This window comes from Alosa sapidissima, chromosome 12 (assembly GCF_018492685.1).
Source record: "Alosa sapidissima isolate fAloSap1 chromosome 12, fAloSap1.pri, whole genome shotgun sequence".
In the NCBI taxonomy this organism is placed as follows: domain Eukaryota; kingdom Metazoa; phylum Chordata; class Actinopteri; order Clupeiformes; family Clupeidae; genus Alosa; species Alosa sapidissima.
Genome location: NC_055968.1, coordinates 5,166,471 through 5,178,133, shown reverse-complemented (window position 1 = coordinate 5,178,133; position 11,663 = coordinate 5,166,471). Strand labels below are relative to the sequence as shown.

Here is an 11,663-nt window from a genome sequence, read left to right as displayed (position 1 = left end):
CAAACCCTCGTGAGGAGGCCGTTACCATAGTGATTTCAAACAAAGTTCATGCGGTGGTAAGAGCAGTCGAGGTAGCGGTAGCATCTATGTGCAATTACATTTTCTTCCCTGTCAAGTGATACATTTATATCTGAAATGTCTTCCAATACGATGAAAATGAAGAAACCCACTCTGAAAGTAACTCCGTAAGTTCAAATGCAACACATTAGTTCTGCGTTGTTTCTGTATGAGTTATAACATAAACGTCAAGTAGCTTTTACACTGTTGTCAACAACAACACAAGTTAGCGTTAACGTTACGTAGCGTTTTAAGTTAATAAAGTGGGACATTAACCTCCATTCGCATAACAAAAAATAGTTGATGCTATAAACGGTAACTTTGTCAACCTTGCAGACAGTATGCATAACATAATGTTCGATCGAGACTCAAACAATATGTCATAACCAATCAAGTCATAACTTAACATGCGCATGGTTTATTTAAGGTCTTCGAGAGTTCTTAATAACTCTACCTCAGGAATACTTCGTGCAAATCATAGTACAACACGAAGTGTCAACGCTTCAGTCAGCCGGAAAAGTCTGTCTTTGGCCGGTGACAGTAAAGTCCTCGAGAAGAGCTCACTACAAACCCCAAAGCATACGGTGCAGGTAATGTTAATCTCTAGTCACTGAAAGCATGGAACCATATAGTTCAGGTTGGATGTTGTTTAAGGATAAACACTCATTCATCATTCATAATTTTACTCTCTCACAGGTGTTCGATGAGAATGGCCAAGATGTCACACCACAGCCTCTATTTCATCCAGACCCTGGGGGTCTACAACCTAAACAGAGTAAAATCTTCACAGGTCATGACAACTCAGGTGCTACTATTTCAGACTTCTTCTCAACTGCATTCCAGACAACCAATGCAAGTTTTGCTGGGCCCTTTACAAGGTAACATATGTGAAAGTTGCCCCCTGCTAAACTCAGTCACTCTGTAGTTATCCTCTATTTTTTAAATACATTTTTCCTGTGACAGTTGTGGTTGGTTATGGTAAATACACCTCTATTTTTCCTTAGGTCTGTTTTTGGAAGTAGTACAGTGTCTAGATCAAGCCAGTCTACTATGGATTCAATGACTGATGAAATTGAAGACCCATCTTCTAAACGGGATGTGACCATCAGTCTTTCAGGTTAGATTGCTTTTAGCTGACAGTCATTAAACCATTATGTCAGTTACACTGTGTACTGGATGGAACACATTACTGTAGCTTGAATTATTCTTTATATTATTCTTTATTTAACACCGATGAAGGAATTATTACCTATGCTGTCATGTAGTTGTGGCATGATAGAGAAGCATGTGAAAACTGTGTCCCTGAATGGTTCTCCAGATGTTCAAGTGAGAAGAGAAGAGGTGAAGGAGCAGATAATGGAGGACATGTTGGATGAGGTGGTGGATCACTACCTCACAGAGTCACACACCATCTGGCTGCTGGACTTGCCTGCGGTGTCTGTGTCTGTGGACTCTGAGGACGCAGAGGTTGTGAGGTCAGCACTTTCATTTAACACAGCTAATGTCTGTCATTGGCAGGTGCTGTGTCTTTCTATCTGCAGCAGCCATTGAAATACCCACAAAGTGTGTTTCTTATTCTTACAGAGAGAGAATCAATGCTTACACAGAGTTGTGCAAAAATAGACAGGGGAATGATAAGTACATGGAACGGTCAATGCAGACATTCAATGGAGCCCCCAAAAACAAAGAGGTTCAGTGTGAGTCCATCACCATGGCTGATGCAGGTGAGTCTCTCGCATCTAATCAATCAGTCATTCAATCACTCAGTTACTTAATCAATCAGGTTTCTGCTCCTGTGTTGGAACAAACACTTACAGATAGACGTGGCCATGTTTTATCATGTGTCTGTGAGTTTAGGTTGCATTTGATGTAAAACCATTTGTTACTGAATTTGCATGGAAAAGCTGTTTCTTGCTTTTTTGTTGTCTTTTGTATGGGTCCAAAATAATGTGTGAAAGCTACCATGGCGACCACCTGGGATTTGTATGACTCATACTGCGGTGGCAGTGCTGTGGGCCAGGCGGCACAGGCTGCAGATGGAGAGAAGCCTGGAGGCGCCGAGGTGATCTCCAGCCACAGGCTCGACAGCTCCGCAGCCCCAAACATGAGCATGTCTGTCGTCAGCTCCGCAAGTATAGGTGATGCCAGTACACTAAAGTGAACACAACACACACTGCACATAACAAAGGCTGACAGTAGAGAAATTCTATGTTATTGAGCTGTTTTTTTATTGATGTGATTTTTAATAAAGCCTGACTTATTTGAACATTAATGAGTATATTGTGGTATACTAAATAGTGCTAAAGAGAGATTCAGTGCAATGAGGACAAATGCTATTCTGTTTGGTGTTCTGTTTCAGCTAGCAGTTCCAGCATTCGCATCCAAGTGCAGCCCTACGAGGTGCAGCTGGAGGAAGAACCAGACCCAGAGCTCATCCTCCAGTCAGACAAATTCAAGCTTGACCTGGTGGCCATGGAGAGAGTGGTGCTAGAGAACATCTATCAACCTGTGCTGGCTGCGTATAGACAGATAACAGTTTTTCAAGGTAATATACAGGAGTTATTTTATCATGGCATTAAATAGACGAAGACAAAATTGATTGTTGTGCTGCAAGATAACTGGACTATACAAAAGTAGAGCCTGCATTATGTTTATGTATAGAGAGATATGTATAGAAAAAAGACCAAAATTACATAAAGGGCAGTAGAAATGTGGATTGGATTTTTTTTTTTCTTTGATTAATTAGTGGGTCACATTTTAGTTCTCCCAGTGTGTAGTGGCCTTCTGACCGGTCTGATCCATCCAATTATTTTATGCAGATTTTGAGCATTCACAAAGGAAATCCTGGCAACTCTTGAAATTTGCATAAAATGTTGAAAATTGAACAAGAAAAATATTTAACAGAAGGGATGGATTAACACCTTATTCTCAAAGGTGAAATGCAACTAGAGTTGGTGAAAATGACTTTAATTGTATCAACATAAAGTTTTGTCATGATTTTATAATAGAATATTATGTGTGTCCGTAAAAGTTTGTACAAGTTAAGTTTCAGTCCGCAGCTTCCCGCATCTCCTCCCGTTATCATCCCTCTCCTCCTGTTATCAGTCTTCATTCCTTGTGTGTCATGGTATCATGATTCAGATGACACCCTGCCCATGTGCTAAGACACCTGCATGTCTGTGATGTGTTGTGTTTGGCCCAGACCCTGACTGTAAGCTACAGGTGGCGGTGGACTCGGTGAGCATCACCGATGGGGAGGAGGGCAGACCTCAGACCCCGGCCATGGAGCGCCTCTGGTCCTTCAGCTGTGTGCTCACTGCTGGACGAAACGTTAGCTGCATGGCCTGGAACAAGAAGAATCCGGTACTATGATGCTCATGCTGCATTCATCATTCTAACCAGCCGCCTTAACTGTTGGTCTGTTTATATTTGCCTTTGGTTTTGCAGTCATATTTTGCTATTAGAAGCTTTTATCCAGTGTCTAGGGGTATTGTGAAGATGCATTTTGTAGCACTCTTTTTTTGCTCTAACATGTTCTGGATTTGATGTGATTGTGAGTAGCCTACTGGCAAATATAAAGAAGGCTACTGTTTAATCCAAATTGGGGAAATAAGGAAGAAAGAAAGACACTTATTTTAAATTGCAATGGGAGAAGCCCTTTTATTTCGGATACTCCTTTTAGCTAATCTATGAATATGAATGGGCCTCCTCCTGCAGGATCTGTTGGCTGTTGGATATGGACAGTTTGATTTCAAAGATCAGAAATCAGGCCTGGTGTGCTGCTGGTCCCTGAAAAACCCTAAGGTATCACTCACTGTCAATATGTCGTCCATGTCATACCATACAGTCAATATTACTCTATTCTTCATAATCTGTAAAATGAATTATTAGCCACCTTCTTGCAATTTTACATAATGTATTTAAAGCTAGAGTTTGTCACCATTTAGACATTTTCCAAATGATCTAAATTCAACAATATAGCAATGCTATAGCATTTCATAATAATTGACAATCATACAAATATTTTTTTTTATATTTAATGTCTTTAAAGTCTCTTTGATACACTTGCTCTTTCTCTCTCTCTCTCTCTGTCTTCACAGTGGCCAGAGCGAATCTTTCACTGTGAGAGTGGAGTCACAGCCCTTGACTTCTCTGCTTATAATGCCAGCCAGTTAGCTGTGGGCATGCATGATGGCAGCATTGCCACATATAATGTGCAGAGCACAGAAAACTCCCCCGTTGTAGACAGCAGGTGGGGCTAGATTCACTCTTTGGATTTGGGACTTTGTATAGCCATGAAGTCATTTGAAACGTATAACTTACAATGTGTGTGCTGTCAGCATATTAATAACTGGAATTTTAATGTTATACTGAAAGTAATAGCACTGGAAGTTTTCTATGTATTTATTGCTGAAAACAAATAGCCATAGCCAATTACAGCAGCACATGTCAAATGGTACATGTGTTCTGCAAATGTTTTCTTTTCCTTTACTGACCGAAACCCTGAAGGGAATAATTTTCTCATAGAAACAAAACATGATATTACACATGTTCCATAGTCCCTTTTCATGTGTGTCAAGTCGTTTGTGTTGGAAAAACTCCTATACATCTTCTTTATTCCTCTGCAGTGACTGTGTCCATAAGCATACCAGTGCCGTGTGGCAGTTGAAGTGGGTCAACCAGGAGAGTGGTCTCTCGAGCGACGACAAAGGCGAGAGCCTCATCTCAGTGTCTGCCGACGGCAGGATCATTAAATGGTTCCTGCGCAAAGGACTGGACTGCATCGGTAAAGGGACACAGTTTCTGTCAGCTGACCTCACGCTGGGCTTTGTTTCCATCCCAGGTGTCTGTGGGCTGCTTTGGTCTGACTGTTTTGTTGTTCCTCAGATCTGATGAAACTGAAGAGGACCAGAAATGACAAGCCAGGCAAGCAGGCAGGAGAGAAGGAGAGGAAGACGGAGGCTTTCATCTCCCGACAGGCACCGGGAATGTGCTTCGACTTCCACCCCGAGGTGAGCCTGTAAGCCTGGCACTTTTCAAACTGCAGAGACCGGTTTAAGTGGGAGAGATTTGTACAGAAAGGATGACTGGATGGCACCAAGTGGGAGTAACAGAGTTCCCAGAGGTCATGGAATTTCTGGAATATCGTGGAATTTTGGAAAGTCTATTCCAGACATGGAAAGTCAAGGAATTTGATAATTTTTGGTCATGGAATATCAGAGAATTTTGTTGTAGCTGTTTAAAATGTGCTTACCAAAATACATTACTTCAAATATACAGTACAACCCCAAATCATAAAAAAGTTGGGACGTTGTGTAAAATGCAAATAAAAACAGAATGTGAACATCTCGTAAACCCATATTTAGCTGCATTATCACATTCTGTTTTTATTTGCATTTTACATAATGTCCCAACTTTTTCTGATTTGATGTTATTTTTTGTTTATTAGGTTTACTGCTTGCTTGAGTAGTTGTGGTTAGCCCAACTTTGTTTATTCATTGCCCATTTAGTCATCTTTCGCTCTAAAAAGGTCAAAGAGTCTTGAACACTATGTGGCTGCTCTGAAATCTTTGGTCGGTATATTGTACCATTCATTATAGTAGGTCATGGAAATTCAGCTTTTTGTCAGGGATAGTCGGGGAAAAGTCAGGGAATTTTCCATTTGGGTTACAGTGGGAACTCAGGAGTAAACACGAGCTCTCTCTCCCAGCTTCGTGTTTTGTCCTCCCTCCTCCTACAGTACGTTGTTGCTGTCTTCCGATTTGAAACTTGGAATCATTATTCTGTCTGGACACAAGGCTTATACGGCCACCTAGCTTATTACAACATCACTCAGAGCCATATGAGATTATGAAGACCAAGCGTATCTACAGTGAGGAGGAGGAGGTTAGTGGATGTTCATCCTCATCTCATCTTTGATTTCTCCTCATCTGGTAGGACTCCAACATTTACCTGGTAGGCACAGAGGAGGGTCACATCCACAAATGCTCCTGTTCATACAACGAGCAGTTCCTGGAGACGTACCGTGGACACAGAGTGAGTACATTTGTCAAGGGGCCATATGCGTTGGCTTAGTCTATGGAAGGGACCTGTTGCAGTAATAGTCTCAGCAGCTGGTGGCTTGCATCCCTCGTTCTGATGTTTAGTGAATGTCACCCATCTGAGTCCAGGGCCCCGTCTATAAGATTGAGTGGTCTCCCTTCTGCACTGACGTCTTCCTGAGCTGCTCGTCGGACTGGACGGTCCAGCTGTGGCAGCAGGACTTCTGCACACCCGTGCTGAGCTTCACTGCCACCCACAGGCCTGTTCATGACATCAAGTGGTCCACCACGTGGCCCACCATGTTTGGGGCGGTCAACGAGGGCAGGGTGGAGATCTGGGACCTTGCAGTGAGCATGTGAGTGTCTTGGTCTGGTTTCTGTGTTGATTAGTCTGGAAAAACATCTCGAAATCATACGAATGCTCCCAGTCCCGGGTGCTTGAGATACCCAGTTTCTTTTCTCTCTGTTCCCCTCCTCCAGTATGCATATCCAGTGTCTGCATATTTTCTAATCAGACAAAGCACATCTGCCTATATCTCCTCTCTCCCTCTCCTGGCTGTGTTTCTGTCGGGCTCTTCCATAATGCGTGTCCCCTATGCTGTGGTGTCGCAGACCCAATCTGACTTTGTGTTTTCACGTCCCTCCTCAGTCTGGATCCAACCATAGTGAGCCCAGCTAAGCCAGGGGTCAAGCTCACCACCCTGCTGTTCGCCATGGGAACAGAATGCATTCTGGTAGGAGACAGTGATGGACAGGTCAGCGTCTACCAGCTCAGGAACATGCCAGTTAACAACCATCAAGTTAAGGCAAGTGTGGATGTATTTATTTTACTTGTAAAGATATCAGGACAATGTGGTTTCAGGTCTTGTTTTTTCGTTATTGTTTTCCAAATGGAGTTTACAGCAAAGCCCCCCTACCTGATTGTAACCATTAAGAACCTAAAATATTCAGAATAATAATACTAATAAAAGACCTATTGTGTTAATGTATCTTATTACTTTGAAATACACTAAGTGAAAATAAATGTCCTGTTATGCTCCAGAATGTGAGACCTTGCAGGGCTCTTTGCTTTTGTTACGGGACCATCAAATGATTTGAAATTGTACAACATAACATATAAGGCCAAACGGTGACGTTGCATAACAACTGAATTTAATAGATAATCGTGGTTTTACATAAACAGAGCATGGTGGTAATAAAATAACGATAACAGACAGAAAGAAAACCCTGACCACACATAACTTGCATGAGCATAGATGTTTCTTGAAAAGTTACGTTAGGGTCTTGGAAACTTTCCAAATGTCTGCATCGCACAGTCTTACTCAACATGAACAGCTTGAACATCACTGACTACATTACATCCATTCATCTATTTAAGTTTTTATAGGCCAATACATGGTGGCCAATTTTGCTAAACATACTAAACATAACACATGTGTTAATGTGTGTAAACTGTCCTGTCAGCAAGACCATTTCAACAAAAGGCTGGGTCAGTTTGAGTGGCCCTTGTCTTTGAAATGAGTCATTGCACATGTGTAAAGTCCCCACTTTAGGTGCTAAATGTGTGTGTCATCCTCCCCAGCTCATGCCCTCAGTAGTTAAGTGGTCTCTTGGCCACCATTTCCCTCTCCTCCTCCTCCTCCTCCTGCAGCTCCAGCCAGAGGCTCAGTAATGAGGCGGTGGGCGGTGGGATCAGCATCCGCAGCCTTATCTCCTGTGCACACATTACGCTCAGTCTGCTCTGCTGTCTCTCCCCCTTTGTCTGGCAGGTGGAGATGTTGCAGGACATCATCAAGTCGTCCCTGGCCAGTCAGCTGTGAGCCAGGAGGCTTGGGCTCCGGTCCAGGGGAGGTTCTGGAGGCCCGTGTGGGGTGGGTGCGGTGCGGTGGCGGTCCAGAGTCTGCCAGTCTGGCCCGGGTCTCCCCTCTCCATCATCCCTGGGTGACGTTAATTGCGTTTGTCCGTCAGACTGCATGACTCCGCTGCTGAATTACAATGAGATTACCGCAAGCAGGAAAGTCCACCGAAAACCTGATTTGTTGTTTTGTATGAAAATAATAACAATAAAAAACACAACTGCTCCTCTCTTCACATCACTAGAGATAAGAGACCTGCTGTTTCTGTGAGATAGGACATGGTCATTTAAACATGTTTATGAGCCATCGGCACAGTTTCAGGGCTAGATTCAAAGTTAATAACAGCATTGTGAATACATTCACCAGAACCCCCGGATGACCCAGTGACAACTTTGTTGCACTTCACATCAGTGTCTCCATGTGGAAGGCCAAATGTATTATTCAGTGGAACAAAAACCCAAGCTACAGTAGTGTTTTTTGTGCTACTTGCGTCATGCATCCTCCCGCATAATCAACTTAGACGTTACACTCAAATGGTCAATTGGGTTCATAGTTTTAAAAGGGATCCATTATATGCGACTTCCTGGTTTGAAAAGGAAAAAAAGGAAGCGATCATCATAGCTGTTGATTTGACCAAGTGAAGTTCACACCTGTGGCAGTAAGGGGTTAACTGTGTGTCCCTGGGGATGATTGCCAGGCACTCTGTCCAGATGACTGTGGCAAACACCATCAGGCCGGGCAATGTGTGCAAATGGAGCTCATTACTGATACCGCTAATGTGTCTCAGAGTCACAGTCTTAATGACACGCCATTGAAAACACAATGCAGGTGTGTGCCACCTGAGAGTGCCCAGTCCTTATCACACTAAAGAGGATAGGTGTGGGGAGGGGGAAGAGGATGTCTGAATAACACCTCTGACCGCATTTCGTTCTATAGTACTGGGACACCCCAAATTGATAACAAAAGTTAAGAGTAGCTGAATATTACTCTGAATATACTCCGCTAGCGCATCTACAACGCCCCTTAGCTGTTGCAAAATCAGTGTACCCTATGGCCTCTTGAGGCTTATTGCTTAATTGTAGTGGGTTCTTGTATGCAGGACTGGACAGAAAAGGGTGGAGAAATAATTTTCTATGTTTAGACAAAGAGACAAGGTCAGTCAGCATGCTTGTGATGACAGATGACATGTTTTATGGATCAGAAACTAAACCATTTTAGTAATAACATTACCCTGATGGGGATGTAACATCATGCCATGGCAGTAAACAACTGGGTCCCCCTAAAATGTGACACTTGAGATGGCAAACGATTCTGAGCGCGTTGAACCAGCATAATCCACTTGTCCAATTTAGGTAAATGTGACTTGAAAAGACCAGAATGAAAAACGACCTTGGGTCAAATGTGTTTGCCCACATTCTCCTGAAACATGGAAATCCTCAGCAGCTCTGATTAGAGAGGCTATCAGCTCAGCTGATCAAGGTCCAGATAAAACGCAGGCCTGGCTGACCATAAGGGCCATCCTCCAGGCCCTGTGAGTCGATTAGCTGTACATTAGAGAAGGTCATGGCAATCATCATATTTAAGTAGTGATGTTAGGAGGCCACTCCCCACTCCAAAAGGGATGTAATTGAATTCTACATGACAGTCATAAAAACACTTATGACCTGATGGGAATCACTCTCTTCCCTTCCCAAATGGCATTGTAAAGAGATGAGCGGAAACATAAACCTGTCAGCCTGGTGAAGCCATGGCAGCGGGGGTGGAGGGTGGTGGGGCCTATACAGTGGGAGTGGGCTTGTCCCAGAGTGGACATCCCCAATATATATGAGGGACCAACAGCAGCACCAGTCCAGAGACCGACCATCCCCACTACATCACAGTCTGACAAGCTGCAGGGAAGGATACAGACTGTGCTCATCAGCTACATACCTAAAGTGCCTGGACATCGAGAGCTGTGGGTGCATCATGCGGGCGCGGAGTCTGCCAGTCCTGGCCGTGCTGCTGCTGTGTGCCCTCTGCACGCTGACGGAGGTGCGTGGCGACATGAAGGCCGTGAAGCTGTGCGGCCGTGAGTTCATCCGGGCTGTCGTGTACACCTGCGGAGGGTCCAGGTGGAGGAGGCTTCTCAACCAGCGAGACCTGGAGGGTGAGTCCTGCTGCTTTGCACCTCGTCATATCTTATTAGTGGACTACTGCACAGTTGTTCTGTGAAAAACAACTTTGAAAGATTTGTCTGTTTAAGAACTGGGCTCATCTGAAAGAGTTTAATTAGTGTGTGAAGTCCCTTACAGTAACCAAACTGTGTAACAGATGCTTGGCATGTGCTCTGGTACAGATGAAAACAGGCCAAGGGAAGGCATGTTTATTGTTCATTTTTAATCCATAATTCATATTTGTGGATTGATTCATTAAATCCCATTTAGTTTTGTCTGGCTGTCATTGTGTAGTTTTTACTTTTTGACCAGACCTTAGAATTGTGTAAAAGTGCATTAAAATACAATAGTAGTAAACATGCTTTGCTTGTACAGAACCCGGTCTAATACATCTCCCTTTGGCTGTGCATGCTTCATCAGGAATAGTCACAAGGAAACATGACTAATATTTATGCACTCTAGCAGTTAGACAATGGTACAGAAGTATAACGGAGTTGTGGTGTCAGATTACTTTAATGAGTGCATGCCAAGCAACTTGAAATGGTGGTGGGGGGGCCCGAATCCCTTGTGGTGATTAAACCATCTATTCAATTGGAGCTTCAGTGTGGGGACTTTCTCATGTTCATCTATGTCTCTGAGTACAGCACCTACTTTAACCTCTGGGATGTGTGTGCCCCTTGCACAAATTTGGTGTAGAAATCTCCCATGCTCTTCCCCAGATACTGTAACATTAATTTGAGGTCAGCAAGACTGTTGATAACTTGGATCCTGTGATGATGCCTTTGAATCCCAGAGGCTCAGCAGCAGCAGTGAGAGGTCATATGTGACGCATGGCCATTGTGTGTGCAGGCATGTCTGGTGGAGAGCAGAGCAGCATGGAGGGCCAGGGTGACAGTCTGGCTTCAGACCTGAGCAAACGAGACCTGAACCACGTGCTCACCAACATGTGCTGCCAGATGGGCTGTCGCAAGAGCGATCTCACCTACCTGTGCTGAGGAACGGTGGACCCGGCGTCTCCACCTACCACACATCCACCACAGATGTCACCATGCCTCTCTAATGGAGCTCTACGGTCTGATCCAGCACCATCACTTCAGCACCTGTCCACAGCTTTTACAATACAAATGATTTGATTTAGTGATCAATAGACAATTACAGCACGTGTGCTAATGTCAGACTGGGATTGATTGATTGCTCGCTCTGTACAATCATAATTGTGCATCTACAGTCTCAACATTGACAAGAATCAGGTCCAATTCCACAGAGCCACCAATCAATTGCAGTCTGACATTAGCACACATGTGTAACTTTAACTTTAAATAAACTGTGTGATGCTATGCACTGGACATCCTCCACTCCTACATAAATGGCTTTGATTCAGAGGGAAGATACTATACCCACATGCCTATGTGAATTTAGACCCATTATTTGAATCAAAGTGTCAAAACGAAGAATGAGATGCCATTCTGGACTAAATACATTTTTGCTGGTCTTAATGCACTGTATATTTTGCATGCTTTGTCTAATAAATACAATAGCAAAATATGCCAAAAGGA

General features: G+C 43.5%; 2 protein-coding genes across 2 annotated transcripts; both read left to right on the top strand.

Annotated features, from left to right (window-relative positions):
• Positions 1 to 40: 40 nt before the first annotated feature.
• dnai4 (dynein axonemal intermediate chain 4) lies at positions 41 to 8,194 on the top strand. The gene is made up of 17 exons (XM_042056095.1): positions 41 to 185; positions 485 to 647; positions 754 to 935; positions 1,062 to 1,174; positions 1,376 to 1,532; positions 1,642 to 1,781; positions 2,016 to 2,195; positions 2,417 to 2,602; positions 3,260 to 3,420; positions 3,775 to 3,861; positions 4,158 to 4,309; positions 4,686 to 4,843; positions 4,945 to 5,069; positions 5,995 to 6,093; positions 6,228 to 6,454; positions 6,748 to 6,904; positions 7,868 to 8,194. Exons 1-17 carry the CDS (start codon positions 136 to 138, stop codon positions 7,916 to 7,918), a joined length of 2,388 nt encoding a protein of 795 aa, XP_041912029.1. The 5' UTR covers positions 41 to 135; the 3' UTR covers positions 7,919 to 8,194.
• Positions 8,195 to 9,583: 1,389 nt separating this feature from the next.
• insl5a (insulin-like 5a) lies at positions 9,584 to 11,221 on the top strand. The gene is made up of 2 exons (XM_042056099.1): positions 9,584 to 10,100; positions 10,957 to 11,221. The coding sequence occupies exons 1-2, from the start codon at positions 9,779 to 9,781 to the stop codon at positions 11,100 to 11,102; spliced, it is 468 nt and encodes a 155-aa protein (XP_041912033.1). The 5' UTR covers positions 9,584 to 9,778; the 3' UTR covers positions 11,103 to 11,221.
• Positions 11,222 to 11,663: the final 442 nt, after the last annotated feature.

What these genes read in the sequence shown, in the direction of transcription:
- dnai4 (XM_042056095.1), top strand. Translation starts at nt 136, where the DNA reads ATGTCTTCCAATACGATGAAAATGAAGAAACCCACTCTGAAAGTAACT. An exon ending in GGTCCCTGAAAAACCCTAAG is followed by an intron (nt 3,862 to 4,157) that starts GTATCACTCACT and finishes CTGTCTTCACAG; the next exon opens with TGGCCAGAGCGAATCTTTCA. An exon ending in TTAACAACCATCAAGTTAAG is followed by an intron (nt 6,905 to 7,867) that starts GCAAGTGTGGAT and finishes TTTGTCTGGCAG; the next exon opens with GTGGAGATGTTGCAGGACAT.
- insl5a (XM_042056099.1), top strand. Translation starts at nt 9,779, where the DNA reads ATGAGGGACCAACAGCAGCACCAGTCCAGAGACCGACCATCCCCACTA. An exon ending in CAACCAGCGAGACCTGGAGG is followed by an intron (nt 10,101 to 10,956) that starts GTGAGTCCTGCT and finishes TTGTGTGTGCAG; the next exon opens with GCATGTCTGGTGGAGAGCAG.